At 42.5% G+C, this 27847-nt stretch overlaps 2 protein-coding genes across 5 annotated transcripts in view; one reads left to right on the top strand and one right to left on the bottom strand.

Moving 5' to 3' along the window:
* The window catches only part of LOC140895642 (neurabin-1-like), a 90186-nt gene that overhangs the window by 60428 nt on the left and 1911 nt on the right, over window positions 1-27847 (top strand). For 2 of the 4 annotated variants that reach the window (XM_073305843.1, XM_073305844.1), the window contains exons 17-18: window positions 6633-6749; window positions 24026-24214. In XM_073305843.1, the coding sequence (XP_073161944.1) occupies window positions 6633-6749; window positions 24026-24214 (306 nt within the window). Of the gene's footprint in view, window positions 1-6632; window positions 6750-24025; window positions 24215-27847 lie in introns of those variants that run through there. The other 2 variants (XM_073305845.1, XM_073305846.1) reach the window with 2 other exon arrangements.
* LOC140895645 (uncharacterized) lies at window positions 854-2949 on the bottom strand. The gene is made up of 2 exons (XM_073305855.1): window positions 2025-2949; window positions 854-1465 (listed from the first exon to the last, which is right to left on the bottom strand). The coding sequence occupies exons 1-2, from the start codon at window positions 2596-2598 to the stop codon at window positions 1311-1313; spliced, it is 729 nt and encodes a 242-aa protein (XP_073161956.1). The 5' UTR covers window positions 2599-2949; the 3' UTR covers window positions 854-1310.

The following is a 27847-nucleotide window of genomic DNA, read 5'->3' as shown; positions in this document are numbered from 1 at the left end:
GCTGCAATGGGATTCCCTAACTGTGGTGGGGCCATAGACGGAAACCCATATCCCTATCTTGGCACCGGAGCACCAAGCCGGTGAGTACATAAACCACAAGGGGTACTTTTCAATAGTGCTGCAAACTCTGGTGGATCAAAAGGGACGTTTCACCGACAAAAACGTGGGATGGCTGGGAAAGGTACATGACGCTGGCATCTTCAGGAACTCTGGTCTGTTTCAAAAGCTGCAGGAAGGGACTTTATTCCCAGACCAGAAAATAACTGTTGGGGATGTTGAAATGCCTATAGTTATCCTTGGGGACCCAGCCTACCCCTTAATGCCATGGCTCATGAAGCCGTACACAGGCAGCCTGGACAGTAGTCAGGAGCTGTTCAACTACAGGCTAAGCAAATGCAGAATAGTGGTAGAATGTGCATTTGGACGTTTAAAGGCGCACTGGCGCAGTTTACTGACTCACTTAGACCTCAGCGAAACCAATATTCCCACTGTTATTACTGCTTTCTGTGCACTCCACAATATCTGTGAGAGTAAGGGGGAGACGTTTATGGCGGGGTGGGAGGTTGAGGCAAATCGCCTGGCTGCTGGTTACGCGCAGCCAGACACCAGGGCGGTTAGAAGAGCACAGGAGGGTGCGGTACGCATCAGAGAAGCTTTGAAAACCAGTTTCATGACTGGCCAGGCTACAGTGTGAAAGTTCTGTTTGTTTCTCCTTGATGAAACCCCCCGCCCCTTGGTTCACTCTACTTCTCTGTAAGCTAACCACCCTCCCCTCCTCCCTTCGATCACCGCTTACAGAGGCAATAAAGTCATTGTTGCTTCACATTCATGCATTCCTTATTCATTCGTCACACAAATAGGGGGATGACTACCAAGGTAGCCCAGGAGGGGTGGTGGAGGAGGGAAGAAAAATGCCACACAGCACTTTAAAAGTTTACAACTTTAAAATTTATTGAATGCCAGCCTTCTGTTTTTTGGGCAATCCTCTGTGGTAGAGTGGCTGGTTGGCCGGAGGCCCCCCCACCGCGTTCTTGGGCATCCGGGTGTGGAGGCTATGGAACTTGGGGAGGAGGGCGGTTGGTTACACAGGGGCTGTAGTGGCAGTCTGTGCTCCAGCTGCCTTTGCTGCAGCTCAACCGTACACTGGAGCATACTGGTTTGATCCTCCAGCAGCCTCAGCATTGAATCCTGTCTCCTCTCATCACGCTGCCGCCACATTTGAGCTTCAGCCCTCTCTTCAGCCCGCCACTTACTCTCTTCAGCCCACCACCTCTCCTCCCGGTCATTTTGTGCTTTCCTGCACTCTGACATTATTTGCCTCCACGCATTTGTCTGTGCTCTGTCAGTGTGGGAGGACAGCATGAGCTCAGAGAACATTTCATCACGAGTGTGGTTTTTTTTTTCTTTCTAATCTTCACTAGCCTCTGGGAAGGAGAAGATCCTGTGATCATTGAAACACATGCAGCTGGTGGAGGAAAAAAAAGAGACAGCGGTCTTTAAAAAGACACATTTTATAAAACAGTGGCTACACTCTTTCAGGGTAAACCTTGCTGTTAACATTACATACATAGTACATGTGCTTTCATTACAAGGTCGCATTTTGCCTCCCCCCACCGCGTGGCTAACAGCGGGGAACATTTCTGTTCAGCCACAGGCAAACAGCCCAGCAGGAACGGGCACCTCTGAGTGAATGTTCCCTGAAGAAAAGCACCCTATTTCAACCAAGTGACCATGAATGATCTCTCACTCTCCTGAGGATAACACAGAGAGATAAAGAACGGATGTTGTTTCAACGCCAGCAAACATACAATGCAATGCTTTGTTGTACAATGATTCCCGAGTACGTGTTACTGGCCTGGAGTGGTAGTGTCCTACCATGGAGGAAGTAATAAGGCTGCCCTCCCCAGAAACCTTTTGCAAAGGCTTTGGGAGTACATCCAGGAGAGCCGCGAATGCCAGGGCAAAGTAATCCTTTCACATGCTTGCTTTTAAACCATGTACAGTATTTTAAAAGGTACACTTACCGGATTTCCCTTCTCCGCCTGCCAGGTCCAGGAGGCAGCCTTGGGTGGGTTCGGGGGGTACTGGCTCCAGGTCCAGGGTGAGAAACAGTCCCTGGCTGTCAGGAAAACCGGTTTCTCCGCTTGCTTGCTGTGAGCTATCTACAACCTCATCATCATCTTCGTCCCCAAAACCTGCTTCCGTATTGCCTCCATCTCCATTGAATGAGTCAAACAACACGGCTGGGGTAGTGGTGGCTGAACCCCCTAAAATGGCATGCAGCTCATCATAGAAGCGGCATGTTTGGGGCTCTGACCCGGAGCGGCCGTTCGCCTCTCTGGTTTTCTGGTAGGCTTGCCTCAGCTCCTTCAGTTTCAGGCGGTACTGCTTCGGGTCCCTGTTATGGCCTCTGTCCTTCATGCCCTGGGAGATTTTGACAAAGGTTTTGGCACTTCGAAAACTGGAACGGAGTTCTGATAGCACGGATTCCTCTCCCCATACAGCGATCAGATCCTGTACCTCCCGTTCAGTCCATGCTGGAGCTCTTTTGCGATTCTGGAACTCCATCATGGTCACCTCTGCTGATGAGCTCTGCATGGTCACCTGCAGCTTGCCACGCTGGCCAAACAGGAAATGAGATTCAAAAGTTTGCAGTTCTTTTCCTGTCTACCTGGCCAGTGCATCTGAGTTGAGAGTGCTGTCCAGAGTGGTCAGAATGGAGCGCTCTGGGATAGCTCCCGGAGGCCAATACCATCGAATTGTGTCCACAGTACCCTAAATTCGACCTGGCAAGGCCGATTTTAAGCGCTAATCCACTTGTCAGGGGTGGAGTAAGGAAATCGATTTTAAGAGCCCTTTAAGTTGAAATAAAGGGCTTCATCATGTGGACGGGTGCAGGTTTACATCTATTTAATGCTGCTAAATTCGACCTAAAGTCCTAGTGTAGACCAGGGCCTAGAGACTAACCAATTTATTTGAGCATAAGCTTTCGTGAGCTACAGCTCACTTCATTGGATGCATAAAGTGGAAAATACAGTGAGGAGATTTATATACACACAGACCATGCAAAAATGGATGTTTACCATACACGTTGTAAGGAGAGTGATCACTTAAGCTGAGCTATTACCAGCAGGAGAGTGGGGTCGGGGGAGAGAAAACCTTTTGAAGTGATAATCAAGGTGGGCAATTTCCAGGAATTAACAAGAACGTCTGAGGAACAGTGGGGGGTGGGATTGCGGGGAGGAATAAACAAGGGGAAATAGTTTTACTTTGTATAATGACTCAACTACTCCCAGTCTCTATTCAAGCCTAAGTTAATTGTATCCAATTTGCAAATTAATTCCAATTCAGCAGTCTCTCATTGGAGTCTGTTTCTGAAGATTTTTTGTTGAAGAATAGTCACTTTTAGATCAGAAATCGAGTGACCAGAGAGATTGAAGTGTTCTCCAACTGGTTAATGAATGTTATAATTCTTGACATCTGATTTGTGTCCATTTATTCTTTTACGTAGAGACTGTCCAGTTTGACCAATGTACATGGCAGAGGGGCATTGCTGGCAAATGATGGCATATATCACATTGGTAGATGTGCAGGTGAACGAGCCTCTGATAGTGTGGCTGATGTGATTAGGCCCTATGATGGTGTCCCCTGAATAGATATGTGGGCACAGCTGGCAACAGGCTTTGTTGCAAGGATAGGTTCCTGGGTTAGTGGTTCTGTTGTGTGGTTGCTGGTGAGTATTTGCTTCAGGTTGGATCATCTTAAGTGATCACTCTCCTTACAATGTGTATTTTTTTCATGGTCTGTGTGTATATAAATCTTCTCACTGTATTTTCCACTTTATGCATCCGATGAAGTGAGCTGTAGCTCACGAAAGCTTATGCTCAAATAAATTGGTTAGTCTCTAAGGTGCCACAAGTACTCCTTTTCTTATTGGATCTGTTTTCTTTCTGATATTCTGCTGTCACTCCTATCTCTCCCCCTATTAATAGTTTGTCGAAAATGTGGCCCTTCCTTAGATCTCTATTTAATCTTACTAGGAAGGTAAGGAAGATGCTTCTAGGGATGATGTTGCTGTCTTGGAGAGAGAGGGAGAGAGACTCCCAAATAGTCTTGTTGAAATTGCTTTGTGACTTGGTAAAAGGAGTAATCAGATTGTAGAATTACAGATAACATTTTATGTATCTGGAAGGCTACAACAGACCCTAAAATCTAAAGTAACTAGTAAAACCAGAGATCTGGGCTGATACTAAGAGCAACCCCTACTAAGAAGCATGTACAGATTTAAAATACATCCCACCCTCCCCCCTACATCCTCCTCCGCACCCCCCCAAAAGAAAGAAAATGGTAGGAGAATCCCAGTGAGAGAGAGAGAGAACTATGTTAATTAAGGTTAGAGTATGTATCAGTAATACCAGATAAAATACAACACAAGGATGAAGTAATTATTCCCAAAATAGGCATTATAAACTCTGGATATTCAGCGTTAAAGTTAAACTTAAAAAATCCTTTAAGTCAAGTATGGAAATATATATGTAAAGGACCCAAACAACCTTAACTTAGTCCAATGACACCATAAAGAAAAGAAATTAAGAAAAATGTCTTTACAAATCAGTTTTGTTCAGTCTGTGGCATAAGACATTAATTATAAGTGTATGGTTATTGCATGACAGCCCTACCAATTAGAATTGACTGAGGAGAGGCTTTGAAAACAAAGGAGTCTTAATTTGATAAATAACACAAAGGAGGACCAGTGGTGAGATTTAAAAAAAAAAAAAAATGTCTTGGTCAAAGCAATGTATCAGACCTGTGTCCTTGACAAAAGCATTTTGCACTGACCAGAGAAAGGTGAAATGGGTGTCAAGACCAAAGTGGTGGAGGTTGCAGTAATCAGAGTAGAAGAGATGCTGTTAAATATATACAGTAATATACTATGGAGATCATTGCTGCCCTCCACAAGCGCACACATCTCCAGTGGACTAGCAGGTATGTATTTGGGAGCAAAATTTAGTCCTGCATGTGCAACTCTTAACTTTGCTTTTGTAATTAAAAGCACTTTTAAAGTGTAAGACTAACTTCATTTGATCACATGCCTCAGTGAATTCTATTTCAGCAAGATAAACATATAAGATTGTAATTAGGGGCTTAATTACAGATCCTAAAAACCTGTTCTTATAGGATCATCTTTGTTCAGAGTGAGTTTATCCTGTGGCTTATTCTGAAAAGTTTGTCAGTGACAATATCTGTTTTTTGTGAGGCCTTTCGTTTTATCTTAACTTTACAGCTAAGGTGACTGAGTCAAAAGAAGAGGTCAGGTGACTTGTCCAAGGTGTGGGTTAGTGGCTGCAGCTAAATTTGAACCCAGAACCTCTAGTTCTCAGCTCCTTGCCAAGACCTATAAATGAAAATGTTTTCCTGACTAAGCACATACTAAATGTAGTAACTGATTTAAGTAGGTTAAAAGTTTAACAGTATGAAGATTAAACATTTGCTAAATATAAAAATGTATGTTGTTTTAAACCTGAAATTTACTTGAGTAACAATGTATAGTCAGAAATATTGAATAATAGTATAGTAGGTGTAGTCACTTATGGCAAGTACTTAAGAATATGTTCACCACAATTTACTATTTGGGAGATAATTAGAAGAATGTATTAACTTATATGTAGATTATCCAGTGGAGTGGCTGCTGTAAATGTTACCACATTAAGACAAACAAAGCATTTGTTGTGAAGATGCCTGAAAAATTATTTAACTTGCATTCTAAAATGTAGTGTTCAGTTCAGCTCAGTACAAAAATAGGGCTCCTACTATGTATAGCCATCTTGGCTAAAACTGGTTTATAAATAGAAGACTTGACGCATCTTGTCTTAATGGAGTTAATTTCTTAAATACCAGAACAGTGCAGCTATATCTCCTCTTAAGTTCCTCCTGCTTATATTATACAATTACGTAGTACTTTGCAGTCCAATGTACTTTACAGACCTAACTATGCATTGATCACTTTATCCACTGTGGAAATGCAGCCACTTCCAGGATGAAATGAGGATACTGTTTAAGTATGTAGCATTACCACACAACAGTTTGACAAGATTATTAAAACTTCAGGCTGAATTTAAGTATAATTACAAGAGTAGATATTTCCCCAAGGCCACGGGGTTACTGTTGTGGCTAGGATTTTAGCATTGTGTCATTCAAAAGACAGTATATTCAGTGTCCCATAATACCATGCTGTGTCTTTAGTTCCATACAAATTCAGAGGGAATAATTCCACCAGCTGAATTTCTAACCACTTACTGCATGACCTGGATGTACCTTTGAAATATCTTTTCCAAGTACTGACCTGGCTCAATTCTATTTAACTTTAACTTTATGACTGACTTGCTGCATAAAGTGGCATTACTTCCAAAATGGCTTCAATGCTGCTATAATATTTGTTAATTTGGGAGTTCAGCAAAAACAAGTCAAGACTCCTGATGAAGTGAACATATTTCATACATGGTAGATCTAAAATTTATAGATAACTCATGTTTAATTTCTTTTTACAAAGTATCAAGGGTACTAGAATGTCTCCTTGTGATCTACTGTTCCAAGGGTTCAGTTAATAAAACATTATTTTCACTTGTTTGCAGAGTAGAATTGTCATAGATGATTCATACCATAGCAGGCCAAGTTGTGATCTGTCAGGGTTAGTGACAGAACCAAATCTGTCAGGGCGTTCACACACTTTAACCTTCTCTTCAAATGAGGTGAGTTTCAAAGTGTGTATATGTCTTGTTGATGTTGCCATTCATACTACAGACTGTCTATTAATATAATAGGCTTTGTTTTGTATGAAACTAGATAGTTATCACAGTATCTTAATATTTTTTATCATCTTTAATACTGAAATAGTTACTTAACTAAGGACTCAGATTGTAAGGCGGGAAAAAACAATGAGTCCTTGTGGCACCTTAGAGACTAACAAATTTATTTGGGCATACGCTTTTGTGGGCTAAAACCTAAGGAGGAATTTTAGCCTTTGCTTCACAATTTATAGTCAAATATAGCTTTAATTGGTAGTAATACTGTACAATAAATTACAATTATGAATTTCAAAGATATGTAAACTCAAAAATTTGAGTGAGTGAATGAAATTTGCAGCATTTTTCAACTTGCCTCACATCAGTGTATGTTTAAATTTATTTTTCATGTATAAGATACCAAACTATTTAGATATATTTTATCTATTAAAAGCATTTAATCTATTTAAAAGTCAGAGTTCTTTTTCTGGCAAAACGCTAACCTTCTTTGCCTTCAGCTGAAATCTTCGACTTAATCTAGTCTTTTATACTTTTTAAAAAGTATATCTGTTTAAAGGAATTAGTCATTATGTTTTATAGAACAAACCGTAAAAGAACGGAAGCACTTGCAAAAACTATACTTCAGTCATCTTTCAGATGTGAGTTATAGTGCCTTCAAGCCTGATAAACTGATAGTGATAATGTTTGAAGAAAATTTTTAACAGCAGGTCCTGAATGATCTGATGCTATTAGATAATTAACTTAAACCAAATTTTGGTAAAGTGCTAAAATATATTCTGATCTTTATTATCTAAAAAGATAGCCTTTTATGCATGATGCTACAAGTTTGTGTCCATTAGCACAAAATTACGTGGTGTCTAAAAATATATCTTAATTGGTCACAAGTTTCAGGACTGGAATAATTTCTGATGGCTTTTTTTAACGGGGAATGGTCCTATTTCTAATCAAAACCCAAGGGAATCTTAGTACATACCACTGGAAAGCACTGTGCTCTTTTGAGGTTAGTGGATGGAATCCATGCTGCTAAAAGTGTCAAGTAATGCAGATTTGTTTAAAATTGTTACAAAGCCCAATATTTTCTTGAGTATTTGATCGTTAAGTTTCAAATGCAGTTTTTAGTAATTCTCAGTTTTAGACTTCCAGCAATAGTTGTCTGTATGAACACAGATTGTACTAGTTTGTACTGTTTCATAGTACCAGTATTGTTACTTGTTCGCTTGATATTTGTATGAGCTTTGTATGTCAACAGGGGAAAGTTATCTTTAAACGGCAGTTTTTTTTAGCAATTATCTTAAATATCCTTGTGCTATCCCAAGAAAATTTGTACTCCGAAATACTGAGCGTGCCACTTTTTTGTGCGTGAAGACAGTTATTTCAATGAGAAAGGTATTTTACCTGTACTTGCAGCTCTCCAACTTCAGAAAAATTGGTAGTCAGTTTGAGGCTGCTAAACTGGCACCTGTCATAAACTGTGCTATGACTTGTACAATAATTGTTTAAAAAAAATAAGTGTTGCTGAGCAGCTGCAAATGCATAGTAGAAAGATTAAAATTGTTCCTGAATTATGACTTTACATGGTAAAAAGTAAGCAGTGTTTGTTTCCACTCATTATGATTAGTTCTGGTATAAGTGACAGGTTATGTAAATGGCCAATCTTGGTCATTCTTAAAGATTACTTTTGGACATCTAGAGCCTTGGACTTAGCACCTCCTTCACAGGTAGAAGTCCCACCTTGCTTGGGTAGTTTCATATATCATCACCAGAGGTGGAACTAGCCGCAAGAGCATCCCCTGCCTTCAGAGGAACAAACTTCTACTTCAAAAAGCTGCTGGAAAAGAGAGAAACACCAGTACACACCTCTTCCATGCCCTTTAAAAGTCTGGAACAGTCTGGGGATGAAATACCTCCTAAAGGTGCGTGAGTTGGCTGGAGAAAGGAGCTGACCCTATGACTCCTCCCTCTATTGCAGTTGAGGGTAGGGTAGAACACAAGAATACTCTCTCAAAAATATAGAGAACTGAATGAAGAGGAGTGCTTTTGGGGAGTTCTGCAGGCTAGTTGCAGTGAAGCCAATTCCTGCTTATTGAGCTTCCCAAGTGGCTTGCTAGTGAACTGGTTACCACCCAGCATGTAGGTACCCCCTCTTCTGCTCTTGGGAACCTTTTGATCTGTTGCTGGTCTCTCACCATCTCCTTACACTCTTTGGGCACTGCAGGGTCTTATCCTCAGTCACTCCCAATATTGCCCAGATACTTTGGGGTGAGAAAAGTTGCTCTCCCTTATCTCCACTCTCCACAACTCTCTTGGATCCTGTTCTTTGAATTATTAACATACCTGTAGCTGCGTTTTTTTGTTTGTTTGTTTGTTTTTTTTAAAGGGCATTTGCTCACCCTGACACTTCCTCTTTTTGCTGCTTTTCAGTTTTCATAAAAAGAAAAGTCCGGCCATGCTTTAAGCCATTTCCCACAGTGAAGATAGAGGAAAACTGGGCTAGCATTTAGTGACTGCTTGGGGAGCAATCAGCTGAGGCACTTCTGTGTTGTTTGTGAGCCCAGTTAGTTTAAAAAAAAACCAATTCTTGTGATGCAACACTTGCAAGGGAAAAAATTTACTTGAAGCTATGTTTTAAATTGCTTTAACTGAGCAGAATCTAAGGCAGTATACTGTATGCCGGGGTCAGAGTTTGTCATAGCAACAGTATGTCAAATTGGGGAGATTGTTGGAATTTTGGTAATATCTTAAACTAATTTAGATACTACTTTTGGTCAGTGGCCAGGTATGCATGTGCCCCACGAGCCTTTGTTTGGAGATTTTTCATTAGCCGTGTTCCTTCAGCCTGTTCATGCACTGTTAAGATCCTCATGCTCCAGACCAAGGCTATATCAGGCTTGCAGGCAAATCGCCCTCAGTTCCTTCTCAGCTGCCTCAGGCTGAGACAGAACTTAGTGTATCTGCATTGGGCGTGTCTCAGTTACTTGCTTACTTTGGTCTAGCTTAATTTATTTTACTTTTAGTTAGTGAGTTTGTTAGTTTGTAGTTAGTTCAACTGGTTATTTAACAGATTTGTTTTGTTTCCTCCAGGGAGCTTGTCCCTGAAAGGGTTATGCCCAGTTCATCGGGGTTTAAACACTGCCTTGGTTAGAGGTCATTCTGGTCAACAACAGACGCTCTAAGTGCATTTGCTGCCTAGGGAAGCTGCACACTGCACTTCTGTTTAGCCCTCAAATCCAGGCCTCTAAAAGACCAGGAAATCCAGCTGTGGCTGTTAATGGTAAAGCAGTCATTTTGTCCCACTTCAGACCCAGGTCAGAACAACACCCTCTCCTCCCCGCATTACATCAATCTCTGGGGGTATCTAGCACCTCTTCAAGCTCGGTGCAGTACTCCCCCAGAAAAGGGAAAGTTTCAGAGACCTTCTCTAAAGGTCTCCAAAAGAGGTGCTTTAACTCTCCTATTAAGGAGTGTACCTCCAGAATGACCTCATTCTCTGAGCAGGTGAACAGCTTCTTCAACCTTGAGAGTCATTACTATAGAGGTGAATATCTTCTCCGATAAAGACAAGGGGGAAAATCACATACCTCTGAGGGTAAGCATGTCTCTGAGAAGAACCCGGTACCGCTTAGCAGAAATGGCCAGAACAAATACCTAAGACCAGTACCACTGGACTTAACTCCTCTTCCAGTACCCCTGTTGGGTTCTTCAGTACCATGTATGACTAAGTTTCCATCTACGTCAGCGCCTTCTGCAAAGCATGTGAAACTCTCAGTACCATCCTGCAGGGATGGGCATACCATGCCTTTGGTACAACAATGGTTACCACAATTCTGCTCAGTACTGCAAGACTTTAAGTACCCAAGGGACTTATGGAACCAGAGTCTCCATCAGTATCGAGAATCACTCTGTCATCGACCCATATACCTCTTTGATTCACCTCCTTTTTCAGTTGGAGTTCCCCAATTAGAGGATGAGGAGAGATGGAGATCTCCCTTCAGTATCGCTGATCTCTGTCCAAGGTTTTCCTGTGTACCCACATAGGAACCTCTTTCTCAAAGAGACAGAGAGGATTTCTAGGGAACTCATCATTCTTGGTGGAAACAACCTTGGTTGCCTGCCCCACCAGACATGGTGCTCAATGGCCATATTGGGACCCCTGGATAGCTTATTGTCAACAGTTCTCCAACGCCTCAACCCTCTCCCATTGGGATGATGGGAGAGACTCAAGCTTCTCCTCTCCCATCACACCACTCAACAAGAGGAAAGGTTTGAGGATTAGGAGGCAAGGGCATATGAAGAAGCAACCCCTCACACTACCATCGCATCCTCATCACCCAAAGAGGTGGTAATGACGCTTCCTCCTTTGGCCAGTGATTGTCAGTGATTTCAAGACCTCATTAAACATATGGAAGATTCCCTACAGATACCTCTCAAGGAGATCAAAGAATCACGACAGAAGCTGTTGGATATTGTTCACTCCGCAACACCATCCAGGGTTGCCCTTCCTATCAATGAGGCTCTGCTGGAACCTGCAAAAACCATTTGGGAAACCCTGGCCACAGTAACACCTGTGTTTGAGAGAACCAATAAAGTATTATGTTCCCACCAAGTACTCTTGAGTTTCTATTTTCCCACCCTCCACCCAACTCTCTGGTAGACACCAGTGAACGAATGGTATAAGCCCCCTCGTATGACAGCCCTGAAGTGCCTGGACTTTTTAGGAAGGAAATCTTATTAATCTACAACGATAAAATTCTGCATCATGAATTACAGGAACTGATGGCTAAATATAACTTCACAAATTATGCAAAATTCAGTTTTCATTCAACACCTTCCTCCAGACCAAAGGGAATAATGTCAAACTACCATTGATGAGTGTCATAAATATAAAGGGAAGGGTAAACCCCTTTGAAATCCCTCCTGGCCAGGGGAAAGCTCCTCTCACCTGTAAAGGGTTAAGAAGCTAAAGGTAACCTCGCTGGCACCTGACCAAAATGACCAATGAGGAGACAAGATACTTTCAAAAGCTGGGAGGAGGGAGAGAAACAAAGGGTCTGTGTCTGTCTGTAGTCGTCTTGGCCAGGGACAGAACAGGAATGGAGTCTTAGAACTTTTAGTAAGTAATCTAGCTAGGTATGTGTTAGATTATGATTTCTTTAAATGGCTGAGAAAAGAATTGTGCTGAATAGAATAACTATTTCTGTCTGTGTATCTTTTTTTGTAACTTAAGGTTTTGCCTAGAGGGGTTCTCTATGTTTTTGAATCTAATTACCCTGTAAGATATCTACCATCCTGATTTTACAGGGGGGATTTCTTTATTTCTATTTACTTCTATTTTTTATTAAAAGTCTTCTTGTAAAACACTGAATGCTTTTTCATTGTTCTCAGATCCAAGGGTTTGGGTCTGTGGTCACCTATGCAAATTGGTGAGGCTTTTTATCCAACATTTCCCAGAAAAGGGGGGTGCAAGTGTTGGGAGGATTGTTCATTGTTCTTAAGATCCAAGGGTCTGGGTCTGTAGTCACCTAGGCAAATTGGTGAGGCTTTTTACCAAACCTTGTCCAGGAAGTGGGGTGCAAGGTTTTGGGAAGTATTTTGGGGGGAAGGACGCGTCCAAACAGCTCTTCCCCAGTAACCAGTATTAGTTTGGTGGTGGTAGCGGCCAGTCCAAGAGGTAATATTTTGTACCTTGGGGAAGTTTTGACCTAAGCTGGTAAAGATAAGCTTAGGAGGTTTTTCATGCAGGTCCCCACATCTGTACCCTAGAGTTCAGAGTGGGGGAGGAACCGTGACATGGTGGCACAGCGGTGGGATTAACCTGAAATCATTTTGAGATCCAGTTGAGATTTTTTGAACTAGAAATACAGATTTTAAAAAGGAATTTTTAGGAAGTCCAGGAAGCAGCTTTGAAACTGAAAGCAGCTTGGTTTCTCTCTGCTTTGTGGCCAAGCAGAGACAAAAGGGGATTATCTTGTGAATTGCAGGTTTTCTTTGCCTGGAGGCAGGGTACTTAACTCCTGCAGGGAAATTCACAGTCTTCCAACCCAGAGGTTTTTTTTTTTTTCTTTTCTTCCTAAAAGTAAATACGGGGTGTGTGCTCTACCCATTTGCCTGGAGACAAAAGTGGCAGGGTTTTTTTTAGGATTTTGATTTTTTTTTTGTTTTACAAGGAGCACAGGTTTGAAAAGAATTTTTTTTTTCTTTGGGCTGGGTAAGCAGGTTTCCAAGTAGTTGGAGGTTTTTTGCTTTAATTTGGGCCCAGAGCAGAGACAAGGGAATTGTCTTTTTCTGTAGGCTGACAATCACTATCAGAGAATAGGTATTCTATTCCAGCACAGCAAAATTTTACAGCCAAGTTTTGTTTGTTTGTTTCTAAACCTCGGGTGTAAAGTTAGTTAAAAACAGAGAGGTTAGAATGGCCAAATCCTCGGCTCGACTACAGCTGGAATTAGCCAAATTTCAGGCTGAGGAAAAACAAAGGGAACATGAAAGACAGATAGAACTCATGCGGCTGGAGAAGGAGGTACAGGAGGCTGCCCACAAGAGGGAAATGGAGGCAAGGAAGCATGTGGAGGAGATGGAGAGGATAAAGGCCCAGCAGAATATACCAACAAACCCTAGCAATCCTTCTCCAGGTACCACTTCCCATCCCAGAAAGTTCCCCACCTACAAGGCAGGTGATGATACTGAGGCCTTCTTAGAAAACTTCGAAAGGGCCTGCCTTGGGTACAACATCTCTACTGACCAATACATGGTAGAGCTGAGGCCGCAGCTCAGGGGACCCTTAGCTGAGGTGGCAGCTGAAATGCCTAAAGAACATATGAACAAGTATGAACTGTTTAAATCCAAGGCGAGAGTCAGAATGGGGATAACACCCGAGCAGTCTCGTCGGAGGTTCCGAGCCCTAAGGTGGAAACCAGACATGTCATTTACCCGACATGCCTACCACATTGTGAAACATTGGGATGCCTGGATATCAGGAGCAAGTTTTGAATCTCCAGTAAATTTGCCCTTCCTAATGCAAATGGAACAATTCTTAGAGGGTGTTCCTGAGGAAATAGAAAGATACATCTTCGATGGGAAACCCAAAACTGTAATCGAGGCAGGAGAGATTGGAGCCAGATGGGTGGAGGTGGCAGAGAAGAAGAAAACTGGTCGCAGTTAGAGCGGAGACCAGAAGGGACCACCCCAGACCACACCCTATTACCGGGGGCCGCCCAAAGCCCCACCTACCTCCCAAAGAACCCTCCAGACCCCTTATCGTCCCACCACCCCGTTCTCCAGCAACCCACCTCGCCCCGGTGACCCGTCAGCTGGACGATGTTTTAAATGTAACGAGCTGGGGCATGTAAAGGCCAACTGCCCCAAGAACCCCAACAGATTACAGTTCATTGCACCGGAATCACACCAGAGGTCCACAGGCCCAGATACCTCCCAGATACCCTTGGAGCGGAGGGAAACTGTGAGTGTGGGCGGGAAGAAGGTCACCGCGTGGAGGGACACCGGAGCACAAGTGTCAGCTATCCATGCTTCCTTAGTGGACCCCAATTTAATCAACCCAGAGATCCAAGTGACGATTCAACCCTTCAAGTCCAACTCTTTCAATTTGCCTACAGCCAAGTTGCCTGTCCAGTACAAGGGCTGGTCAGGAATGTGGACTTTTGCAGTCTATGATGATTATCCCATCCCCATGCTGTTGGGGGAAGACTTGGCCAATCACGTGAAGCAGGCCAAGAGGATGGGAACGGTCACCCGCAGCCAGGCTAAACAAGCCGTGGGGCCTAGCTCTGTTCCGGAAACTTCTATCAGGGCCCGGTCAGAGGTGATGGACCCGGACCCCAGGCCAATGTCTGCAACAGCAGTAGTGGATCCAGTCCCAGAGACCCAGACGGAACCAGTCCCAGAACCGGAACCAGCCAAACAACCAACACCAGACCCCGTGCCAGCACTGAATCCAGTACTTGCAACCTCAACACCAGAGGGCCCCACCGAACCTGAACTGGCAGCAGCCGATAACCCTACACAAGAGGCTCAGCCGGAGCCTGAATCCCAACATAGTGCACCAGCGGAGAGCGGTTCACAGTCAACAGAAACAGCTCCATCCCCTATATCGCTTCCAGAGGGACCAAGCCTATGTCCCCAATCCAATGAGGAACTGATGTCTCCAGCATCAAGGGAACAGTTCCAGACCGAACAGGAAGTAGATGAAAGCCTCCAGAGAGCGTGGACGGCGGCACGGAGCAACCCACCGCCTCTCAGCTCTTCTAATCGATCCAGAGAATTAAAGGTTTGTCAGTTTACAGCCCAGGGAGGAGACGACGCTGAGTGGCCTGAAGGTGTCTATTATGAAGGGAAATGTGCTGGTGGTGTGGAAGAGGTGAACCTCTCCATGACCCTTGGGCGTATGCAGCGACAGCAGATCCAGGAGCTGTGCACTAGCTACGCGCCAACGTTCTCAGCCACCCCAGGACTGACTGAACGGGCATACCACTCCATTGACACAGGTAATGCTCACCCAATTAGGGTCCACCCTTACCGGGTGTCTCCTCAAGCTAAAACTGCTATAGAACGGGAGATCCAGGATATGTTACAGATGGGTGTAATCCGCCCCTCTGAAAGTGCATGGGCATCTCCAGTGGTTCTAGTTCCCAAACCAGATGGGGAAATACGTTTTTGCGTGGACTACCGTAAGCTAAATGCTGTAACTCGCCCAGACAACTATCCAATGCCACGCACTGATGAACTATTAGAGAAACTGGGACGGGCCCAGTTCATCTCTACCTTGGACTTAACCAAGGGGTACTGGCAGGTACCGCTAGATGAATCTGCCAAGGAAAGGTCAGCCTTCATCACACATCTCGGGCTGTATGAATTTAATGTACTCCCTTTCGGGCTGCGAAATGCACCTGCCACTTTCCAAAGACTTGTAGATGGTCTCCTAGCGGGATTAGGAGAATATGCAGTCGCCTACCTTGACGATGTGGCCATATTTTCGGATTCCTGGGCAGACCACCTGGAACATCTACAAAAAGTCCTTGAGCGCATAAGGGAGGCAGGATTAACTGTTAAGGCTAAGAAGTGTCAAATAGGCCTAAACAGAGTGACTTACCTTGGACACCAGGTGGGTCAAGGAACTATCAGCCCCCTACAGGCCAAAGTGGATGCTATCCAAAAGTGGCCTGTCCCAAAGTCAAAGAAACAGGTTCAATCCTTCTTAGGCTTGGCCGGTTATTACAGACGATTTGTACCGCACTACAGCCAAATCGCTGCCCCACTGACAGACCTAACCAAAAAGAAACAGCCAAATGCTGTTCAGTGGACCGGAAAGTGTCAGAAGGCCTTTAACAAGCTTAAAGCGACACTCATGTCTGACCCTGTACTAAGGGCCCCAGACTTTGACAAACCGTTCCTAGTAACCACAGATGCATCCGAGCGTGGTGTGGGAGCAGTTTTAATGCAGAAAGGACCTGATCAAGAATTCCACCCTGTAGTGTTTCTCAGCAAAAAACTGTCTGAGAGGGAAAGCAACTGGTCAGTCACTGAAAAAGAATGTTATGCCATTGTCTACGCTCTGGAAAAGCTACGCCCATATGTTTGGGGACGGCGTTTCCACCTGCAAACCGACCATGCTGCACTAAAGTGGCTTCACACCGTCAAAGAAACTAACAAAAAACTCCTTCGGTGGAGTTTAGCTCTCCAAGATTTTGATTTCGACATCCAACACATCTCAGGAGCTTCTAACAAAGTGGCTGATGCACTCTCCCGTGAAAGTTTCCCAGAATCAACTGGTTAAAATCGTCCTTGAGATGTGGAAAATATTGTTAGTCTTTATGTACTTGGTAGTATATTTAGAGATGCATGTGTCTTATTAACTCTGTTTTCCTAGAGCTCCAGGAAGAAATCCCAGCCAGTGTTTCACCCTAGCTGAGATTTGGGGGGCGTGTCATAAATATAAAGGGAAGGGTAAACCCCTTTGAAATCCCTCCTGGCCAGGGGAAAGCTCCTCTCACCTGTAAAGGGTTAAGAAGCTAAAGGTAACCTCGCTGGCACCTGACCAAAATGACCAATGAGGAGACAAGATACTTTCAAAAGCTGGGAGGAGGGAGAGAAACAAAGGGTCTGTGTCTGTCTGTAGTCGTCTTGGCCAGGGACAGAACAGGAATGGAGTCTTAGAACTTTTAGTAAGTAATCTAGCTAGGTATGTGTTAGATTATGATTTCTTTAAATGGCTGAGAAAAGAATTGTGCTGAATAGAATAACTATTTCTGTCTGTGTATCTTTTTTGTAACTTAAGGTTTTGCCTAGAGGGGTTCTCTATGTTTTTGAATCTAATTACCCTGTAAGATATCTACCATCCTGATTTTACAGGGGGGATTTCTTTATTTCTATTTACTTCTATTTTTTATTAAAAGTCTTCTTGTAAAACACTGAATGCTTTTTCATTGTTCTCAGATCCAAGGGTTTGGGTCTGTGGTCACCTATGCAAATTGGTGAGGCTTTTTATCCAACATTTCCCAGAAAAGCGGGGGTGCAAGTGTTGGGAGGATTGTTCATTGTTCTTAAGATCCAAGGGTCTGGGTCTGTAGTCACCTAGGCAAATTGGTGAGGCTTTTTACCAAACCTTGTCCAGGAAGTGGGGTGCAAGGTTTTGGGAAGTATTTTGGGGGGAAGGACGCGTCCAAACAGCTCTTCCCCAGTAACCAGTATTAGTTTGGTGGTGGTAGCGGCCAGTCCAAGAGGTAATATTTTGTACCTTGGGGAAGTTTTGACCTAAGCTGGTAAAGATAAGCTTAGGAGGTTTTTCATGCAGGTCCCCACATCTGTACCCTAGAGTTCAGAGTGGGGGAGGAACCGTGACAATGAGGGACAGTTACTGGCGAGGACATCCTTCCAGACAGCTCTGGATGATGCAGATACCCTGTAGCCTACTCCAATTCCACGGCAGTGATGATGTACAGAGCATCTTGGCTACAGTTGTCTGGTTTCCCCAGAGAAGTCCTGAATATGGTAAAGGATTTCCTGTTCGATGGACTGAAGTTGTTCATGGAGGATACTGACAAGTTGTTGCAGCTTCCAGGGCCTCATTATGTTCATCAAGCAGCTACACTCCTGCAAACAAAAGAAAATTCAGTAGACAGCAGTCGTCCCAAAGATCCTGCCTGATGCAAAGCTCTGGGTTTCAGAGACTAATGGAACTTCCAAGAAAGAGCATAGGTTCCAGAGAAAGATCCACTAACCCACTTGATGCAAGTTCACAGCAGACTTCGTCTTTTAGCATGTCAGCTGCAACTGTTTGCTGGCCTCTCCCCCAGCCCATTTGGAGACTAACTTTTCCATTTCTGGCAAGCATGGGAGTGAATCACCTTGGACAAATGGGTACTGGAAATAATATCGTCAAGCTACATTATCCATTTTACCTCCGTCCTCCTCCTCCTTCACCTTCCCTATCTCTCTTCAGGGACCCCTCTCACAGGAGATAAACTCCCTTTTTCATCTTGGGGGTGATAGTCGGACCCTGATCAGCACAACGGAAGGGGCTTCTACTCAATGTACTTGTTTGTGTCAAAGTAAAATGGAGGTTGGACAGCGATCTTGGATTTAAGACTCCTTACACAAATTCATGAAGTCTCAAAAATTCAAGATGGTGACTCTGACTGCTATAATTCCTTCTCTAAATTCAGGGGTTTGGTTTTCAGCCTTCATACTTCCACACAGGGAAACATCCATCCCACAGAAAATTCCTGCATTTTTGTCATAGGTCAGGTCCATTTTCAGTACTGGGTACTCCTCCTCAGCAAAGGGAGTGTTCTCAAAGGTTCAGTTGGTAGTGGCCACCTATCTGTGTCATCAGGCAATTGTAATATTGTATACCTTGAAGATTGGTTGTTCAGGGGTCAGTTGTATCAAGAGGTGTTGGCTGCTATGCTGAGTGCACTTTCTTTATTCTTGGACATGGGCCGTCAGTTGAATTTGAGAAAATCTGACTCCTGTACAGAACATACGATTTATAGGGCATCCCTGGATTCTTTGGTATCCAAGTCCTTCCTTCTCATGAATAGATTCATGACACTGTCAAGCCTTGTCTGAACGATTCAAGGGAGCCCTCAGACTTCAGTCAGAAACTGTCTTCAACTTCTAGGTCACATGGTGGCTTGCACCTTTGTGACAGAATATGTGAGATTACTCTTTCATTGTTTCCAGGATGGCTCAGATCAGTTGGCTCACCAAAGGGACATAGCCTGGACAAAAGGGTGTCGGTTCTTCCAACAGGTGAAGCACTCCCTAGATTGGTGGAAGGACCACTGCAGTGTAGGGAAGGAAATTCCCTTCCTTCAGCTTATGCCAAGGGTAACTCTAGCAACAGATTATCTCTGTTAGGCTAGAGATAACACTTTGATGCTCTCATGGTACAAGGCGGAGGGTCACCTCAATAAACCATCCTCCACATCAACCTGTTGGAGCTCAGAGCAGTCAGAAACGCCTGCCTCCGTTTTTTGCCTCTCATCAGACAGATTCATGACAGACCATGTGGCCTGCATGTTTTAGATCAGTCTGCATGGAGGAGTGAGATCCCTTTCCCTCTGTGCCAAAGCAATAAGGTTATGAAACTAGTGCATAAAAAAAAAAAAAACACCTAAGAATTTCAGCAATGTATCTCCTGGGCAGGCAGAATGGGAATGCCGATGCTCCCAGCAGGTTTCCACCCCTCCAGGACTGCAAATGGGAATTGGGGATTCCCAGAGGTGGAGCTCTTCACCACTGCTATGAACAGGAAATGTCATCTGTTCTGTTAAGTGGTGGAGGTGTTAGGTGCCTTCCTTCTCCTTAGGACGAAGAAGCTCTTTTATGCGTTTCCCCTGGCAGCTTTAATGTCAGAATTGTGAACAAAATCTAACAGGACAAGGCCAGAGTTGTCCTAATAGTCTGGATGTGGTCGAGATAGGCATAGTTTCCTTGCCTGTTTCACCTAGGTCTTTGTCCAACAATAAATCTTCCACTTGTTCCTCGGCTTCTCTCCCAGGACGCCAGTTGACTGCTGCATCGCAATCTGAAAATTCTCTACCTCCTTTTGTAGGAATTAGTTGACCTGTTCTGCAGAGTTACAGCAGATATTTCTAAATTATAGGAAAGATTCAACCAGAAATGCTTACCTTCAAAAGTGGGGATTTAGTAACTGATGTGAGCTCTGGAAAGTTGTTCCTGAATCCACCTAGCTTCTGCTTGTTCTGGATTATCTGTTGCGATTAAAGAAAATGTCAGTAAGTTCTCTTAAGGTTCATTTGGCCACCTTAACAACTTTTCTTTCTGCAATTGAGGGTTCTTGCTGTTTGCTCACTCTACAACAACTGTAAGATTCATTAAAGGTGTGGGAAACCTCTTCCCTGATACAGCCTTCGTGCAAGACACGAGGATATGAACACTGCATGTGTGGACTGAACAGACACTGCTAATGAAAATCTCGGATCAAAGGCGTGTGGGATACACGCATACCTGAACTAGAGCGCCCATGGGGGACACATCTCAAAAGAACTAGTCTCTGCACACACTGATTAATTCCCCCTTTCTTTAAGCCTTCCCACATGAGAAGTTCGGTTCTTTTAATCGCATTCACATTCATTGTTGTATTATAAGATCTGTTAAATTATAAAAGGCTAGCATGCTGTTTCTCCACCCCCTCAATTTTCTCTAAAGAAGCTTTAGCTATTTTTTTTTTCTTCTGTCCTCCCCCATGCTTTCCCCTGTGTGGCAGTAAAAAATAAAAATGTGTGTAGGGTCAGCAATCTCTGCCCTTTTTTGGGAGTGGGGGTGTGTTCTAGACGGTTTTAGTGCAAAGACTGAGTTTTTGACCCTAATTCCTCTGATATACAGATAATACATGTTCAAAGAACCCTATAAATCTGTCTACATGGGGAGTTAGGTCAGTTTAACTACACTGCTTTGGGTGTGGATTTTTCACACCCCTGAGCAATGCAGTTATGCCAAGCTAATTTTCTAGTGTAGCCCATCCTGAGTCTGCCAATTTGAGTCAGAAATTATAATCTTAGCTGGTGGAGAGTAAAAGACCTGTCAGCATCAAAGGGCAAAGAGTTTTGGAGGAATAAAAAAATAAGTCTTGAGGGTAAATAAGATGATTTTACAAATTATTGTATGTAATAAGCAAATCAGTAAGCAATATAATACTGTAATGTTAATACATCATTTTTATAGGATTAAAGGAAAAAAGTATGAGCCAGATTCTGGCCCTCTTGTGGTATTCTAGAGATACAAAGGGGCTGGAAAGCAGCTAGATCTGACCAGCTGAGAATTCCCTTGGTGTGGGAGAGCTCTCAGCTGGCATAACTGGTGTACCTGGTTTTTGCACTGTGACCCCTAGTGTAGGAGGGTCTGGGTCAGGAAGGAGTATCTGAGGATATGACTGGGTCACAGTGCCTTGGAGTGTTGCCAGCAGGAGTAGGTTAGCACAGCTTGAGGGCCAGCAGCACAGATCCTCCCTGAGAGCCAGATAGCTGTAACAGACTCCCTGAGGGACCTGATTTCTCCTGTTACATCAAGTGGAAACTTAGTGTATCAGAGAATCTGGGCCTGTTTATGTAACTGGAATAAATCCTCTTAAGTACTGATGTTCTGGACTGGCAACAATACGATTGTAATACAGGCACCATAGATTAAAGAAACAAAATATAAATCTGATAAGTAAACTTTAACTCCAGATTTTATATACTTTATATAACTTTAAATATATTTGGATAATATTTTACTTTACTTTTTAGCTTTGGCAGCATATCTAGTCTTGTTTTCTTGCTTCTATTGAGGAAACCACAACAGGACTCTCCAGAACCTTCTCACGCCATGGTCAAACTTGAAGGATTGAAAGTATGAATTAAGACTTATGAGTATCTCTAGCAGCTGCTAGTATGGCATGGAGATTAAAAGTAATGTTGCTTTTGACCTATATAGGACTTGCAATGAGTAGTATAACAAGCTCTGTTCTTTGTGCTGATGGTTCTTCCCCCCTAGGTGAACACGTTCAAGATTGTCCTGGAAAATAGGTGTCAAGTAGACTTGTTCATACTCTGCAAAAGCTGTGTTCACAAAAATTAGGATTCCCAATAGCTGTTCTGTATAAACATGTTTGTACTCATTGTTCGTTACAATCAAATATGAAAATGTCGTTGTTTGAATAATACATTCAGTTCACAGATCTTAAAGTGTAAATTGTCAGATAATTTTAGTTGCCTTTACTGCAATCAGAGGTTTAATCCTCATGAACCTGGGATGCAGTTAAAAAAAAAAAAAACACACACACTTTATTCTGAGTCTCTTGGTGCCGCGGACATCTGGAGCTCCTGTTCTACTAATACATATTTTGGATTACTGCATCAGATCAAGGAATCCTGAACTCTGGTACACAGAAGTATATTGTTTTCAGAACTGTTTTTTTTTTTTTTTTAAATTCTCTTACATTCCTATTAGCAGTGTACAATGGATTTTCTCTCTCTACTTCAGGAATCTACTGCCTGATATCTTAGGTAGAAAACTTCACTCTGTCTCTATCCAGATACAGGCATTACATGGAGTACTTCAGACAACGTTGCTTGGAAGATTGTTTCCTCACTGAGCTATTTTGTAACAATTGTGAGGCCTCTCTTGTGTATATTAACTAGGGCGGAGGCAGGCACAAACTCCCTTGTCCTGAATAGACAAAGATCTCATTGTTTCCAGTAAAAGCAAGAGAAGGGTTCTCAAACTTTGACATAGCGACCCTCCCTAAGCTAAGGAAAAAATAGTTTTGCCTTCCCCTAGGTTAGTAAGAGAACACACACAACTGAAAATCCTATACATTGTAAGAATACATATCGTAAAGTAGAAGGGCTGTGATGGATCTGAAAAGTACAATAAATACACAGTATGCGGGGCTGTCTTTCCTTTTACTACTTAGTAATGGGAAAGACCCTTCTCTACACACCTTCCCTGTCCATGGTCCAGTACATCCTGCAGTTGTCTGGACAGGAGGGAGACACATTCTCATGGGTCTCTGCCCTTGAGCCCCATGCTTAATTCACCTTTGTCTCCCCTTCTCCAGTGTGAGAAAATGAAAGGAGCAGGCAGCTGCTGCTCCACCTGCCAACATGGGCCACACCACTCAGGCTTTTTACAGGCAGGGAGCAGCCTCTTTGTAGGAGCTAGCAAGCCCTGCAGCAGCCTCTGTTGTCGGCAGCTGGAACTGTAGTCCAGTCCTAGCAGCTGAGGCTACCAGTTGGCATCTAGCAATAGCTCAGCCAGAAAAGCTGAGCTGTCAGCAACAGCAGCAGCAGCAAAAAAAAAAAAAAAATGTAAATGTTACCTCGCCAGGAAGGCATGTCTATAGAGGTACAGGTTCAATGGAATACTGCAAGTCCTGATACTCCTCAGGTAACTTACTGGCTAGCCTGTGAAACTAAAGATAAAATATTGGTGTGCCAGGATGAAGTAAGAGAATAAACAGCTCTTCTGATTTTGGAGAAATATGCCAAATTTAGTAATAACTATAGTTATTTATGTTAAACAGATATTATTAACTGAGAACTGGACATTTAAAAACCATGGGATGGTCACAAGGGGAAAGTGAGTGGTCTCATAGGTGTTTATGCACTCTCCCAAATTGCCACAGCATATGACTCAATTGTCACTTGTTTCTTTTTAGGCACAGCACAGGAGGAGCAACATTGTTACATGTCAGGATTGTGCTATGTTAACTGATTGAGGAAGCTTGCACTTGGGTACATTAATCCTGGGTTTTAAGTCAGTGTTTTAGACTTCCATGAGAAATAAACTTCTCAGACAGAACTAAAATGCCTTGCAAATTTTCTTCTTACTTACATTTGTGATGAATTTTGTCATCTTGGCTACTGCGATGCTTTTATATGTCGTGGATTTAAAAAAACATAACAGACTACAAGTTATGAGGCCCCATAAGTTCTTAAACAAATACTAAGTTTTGTAGAAGGAAAAATACAATTTTTAAAACTTTTTAAATCCAGTTAAATTTAGATCAAAACGTTTTCATTAAGATACTTAACTCTCAAGTTCATTACTCTGTGTAAATTGATTTTGCATGATAGAATTGCTACATTATATTGAAAATACACACTTTGTTACCCAAACTCGGTAACTGAAATTTGATGTATGCTTAAGTCGGAAAAATGTTTCATTTTAAACTGTTCACTGTAACTTTCTTGATTGGTTAGGCATTAGATGATGAATGTGCAGCAACAGGAAAACAAAATCAGTGGCACAGTAGACCAATTTCAGAGTGGACAACCCAACAGGTATGCCATTGGTTGATGGGGATGAACATGGAGCAATACATTGCAGAGTTTACCGCCAAGAATATAGATGGACAGCAGTTAATGCTGCTTGACAGTGATAAGTTGAAGGTAAGTACATGCCCCTGTGTGTATTTGTAATGTATAAATACGGTAGGAGTTTGATTGCCAGTTCATACATACATCTTTTAAATATATAAAGGATCTTTTAAATATAGAAAGGATACTTATCCTTTTCCTATTCAGGCATTGTTGAACATTGGGTTTTTTTAAAAGTCAGTTACTGCTGTGCTCTTGGCATGGTAGAATAGAAGATCAGTTAGTGAATGACATCAAATTAAAGGTGAAGTGTATCAAAATATTATGAAAAGGATGTGATAATAGAATGAAAGCGCAAACTAAACAGTTATTCCTCGGTGACAATATATTAAAACTCAAAGCAACTAAAGCCCCAAAAGGGATTGGTATGTTTATCTCAAAAGTGGTAGCAAAATAGGTCCCAACTATCTCATTTACATAGTTCAGAAATCTGACTTTCATTAAGATCCATGGCCCTCAGATGAAAATTCAGTCCCCTTTCCTTAAGACCTTACTACTTTCTGATTTGACCATTATTGAAGAGCCTACTTTGATCTTTTTTATCCTTTTTTTATTATTATTTTTATTATTATTATTAAATAGAAGCCTTTCCTTGTATGTTTTCTTGATACATAGCTGGTTTTTTAAAAAACCCAAGAGAGACAACCAGCTGCAGCGCTGAGGTGGTCATTTTGCCTCTGATAATTGCATGCTGCATGTCCATTCCAGCTCTTCTTCGTTCGTTCATATTGTTAGACTACTTTTTGGATTGGAAAGGTATTATTCTAAAAGGAGGTTTTCTCTAACAGAGTTCAGTAAAGTCTGAAACCAAAATCTAGTGACTAATAGTGGGATTAGAATATCTTTTTTGAAGAAAAAATGTAGGTTTATGAACCTTTAACTTTGCCATTTAAATACATCTGTCTCTTGGAATGGATTTGCAACTCTAAATTTCCTATAACTTAACACAGAAATGTTTCCTTGGACAATAGGGAAAACCATATTCAGTAACTTAAAAGATAACTATGGGAAGTGTGGCCCGTTGGTACTTCAAGCAGTCATTTTCACAGTATTGCACTCAAATTCTCCAGATAGAAAATAACACTGCTGTTTGGGAACTGAAATCAGATGTTGCCATCTGCTGATCAAAAATTGAAATGCACTCTACTCACAAATGTTACTGTCCACGTTAATACAAAAGTGTCATTAGGGAAGATGAAATGTATAAACGCTTGCAGATTAAAATTATGGAGGATGCTTTCAGTTTTACTACATCTACCTTTAATATTATATTAGTTTTAGTTGCCTGAAAAGTACCTTGTAAGGTCCAGTTTTACTCAAAATTTAAGTTATAAACATGCTTTTGCAAACACAAGACTAATAGAAATGCTTCCATGAATTTATTTAGAAGTCCAGTGGAATTTTTTTTTTAAAGGGACTGCATTGCTTGTTTACACTGAATGCTGTGCTAAAGCCTAAGAACCTGGAAGTGAAATTAAAATGACAGTCTCTAGAGAAGTGAACTGTCTAGTTTATTTTCACTGTCCTACCTGAGAGCAATGCAAAAAGTAAACAAGCAAAGTGGTGTTTAAACAAAGATTATTTATTATAATGATCTATTATGGTTTAAGTAACATAGTCAAAGAAACCTATTTTTTAAAAAACTATTAAGCTGATAGGATTCCTTTTTATATTACCCTAATATTGGATTAATACATGGCATGAACGAACAACCAACCCTGGTTCAAAAGTCTGATTGTATTGCTATCACAAGTCTACTATACCTTATATATGACACCTCAAGTGTCAGTGAGGCAAGTGATTTTTCAAAATTACTTTGAAAAATGTGTGTGGTGATTTAGGGCCTGATCCAATACTCACTGAAATAAATAGGAGTCTGGCTATTGACTTCATTGAGCACTGGTTTCAGCCCTTTTTTATTTTGATTTCATCCTTTTGATTTATAAAGTGACCTTCTATTAAAAGATATTACCCTGTGTTCTTGCAATGCTTTCAATAACTGAGATAGACAATCCCGTGTTAATATTCAGTATTAAAAAGTAGGGTACTTTTCCATCACAAATAAATGGTTCCTAATAAGTAAATAACACTCCCTTTCTAAATGCCTGGGTGGAAAGCTGGCCCTTACAATATTACCTGGAGGTTAACAGATCCGAGGTGATGACAGACCACTGGGAAAAAGGTAGCACCAAGGTGAGAGGCAATCTCAGATAATCAGTTCCCAGTTACATTATTGCTTTAAAGCAGTGGTCCCCAAACTTTTGAGGGTTGTGCCCCACCTTAACCCCGTCTGCACCACCACCATCCCCCAGGGCAGGGAGCAGGGCCACAGCTCTGGGGAGGAAGCGCTGGCCAGCCCCTCCCTGCCCCCAGCTCTGCTCTGGTCCTGCCCCCATTGGTGCTCCCGTCTCTGCGCCTGGTCCCATCCCAACTTCAGCATGGCTCCGCTCCCAGCACTGTCCCCAGGCTTGGCCGTTGGCCACAGCTCCATTCCCAGTCTGGAGCCAACGCTGGGAGTGGGGCCAGGAGCAGAATCTGGCCTTACCCGTGGCTGTGTCCCCTCTCCTCCCTCCCCCCCCCCCCCCCCCGAGTGGTGAGACTGGTGGACCTTGCAATCATTTCAGTAGAGTGGAGAAAAGAGAGATTGCAAGGATTGAAATAAAGAGCTGATGGAGAGGGATTAACTACATCAGTGTTAGACTGCATATTTGAAAAATTGAGGTGACTGGGAGGAGAGAGATCGTGAAACCGTTGGAGAGACAATGTTGTGGGATGTGTGTTGTGGGTTTTCTTGAGGATAGCGGAGACCAGGGTGGGCTTGCATTGTGAGAGGAAGGAGTCAGGAGACAATGATAAGCTAGAAAAAGGGTTAGGAAGGGAATGAGAATGGAACAATGCAGCAGAAGGGGTTGGAATGGGCTCACTGTGGCAGGTGTGGGAGACTAGGGTCAGTGCTGCCAGGGGAGGAGGCAGGAAGGCGCTCACAAATGTTAACTCAAATTGCTAATCTCTGAAGTAAAATGTTATAAAAAAATCAGATTTTAAACAGCAACTATAAATTCCTTCTGTTACTTAGCTCTCAGTGTTGTTTTTTCAACTTCATTTGTGATAATGTCTTCCTGGGCAAACAGAACCTGAATTTCCAATGTAAAATCACCCCAGAAAAAATACCCTACTTTTTTTTTTTTAAGGGGTGGGGGCTTGCAATCTTTGAGCCTGCCCCTTTTTGCTTTATATGAAGTGATTTTTAAAAAAAAAAAAAACACAGCACAAACCCACTTTTCCTTACTGTATCTTCCAACACATTTTTCAAGTTGGATTTTGGCATTTTAAAGGTATTACTGTGTCTGGGGCGAAGAGCAGCTTTTTCACCCATTAGCTTATGCAGCTTTGTTTCATTCAGTTCATTGAACCTCCAAGAATTGTATGTGACTGTCTTAAAAGACACTTGTTAGATTTCTGCAAGTTGTTTTCATAGGTAGAGGTTTTCTCAAGCTACTAAATACCGCAGATGATTGATCTGAGTTCAGCAACATTCTCTGTAAAGGAAGCGGGGAAGAAGACATACACACTAACTGCTGTTACTATGTACTATTTATGCAGCTGTATCAAGGGAGTCAGCAGAAGATTAATTTAAAACAGTTC

The sequence above is a fragment of the Lepidochelys kempii genome, chromosome 11 (genome assembly GCF_965140265.1).
Source record: "Lepidochelys kempii isolate rLepKem1 chromosome 11, rLepKem1.hap2, whole genome shotgun sequence".
Classification (NCBI taxonomy): domain Eukaryota; kingdom Metazoa; phylum Chordata; order Testudines; family Cheloniidae; genus Lepidochelys; species Lepidochelys kempii.
Note: the sequence above shows the minus strand (reverse complement) of the source record. Positions and strands in the feature narration are given on the sequence as shown.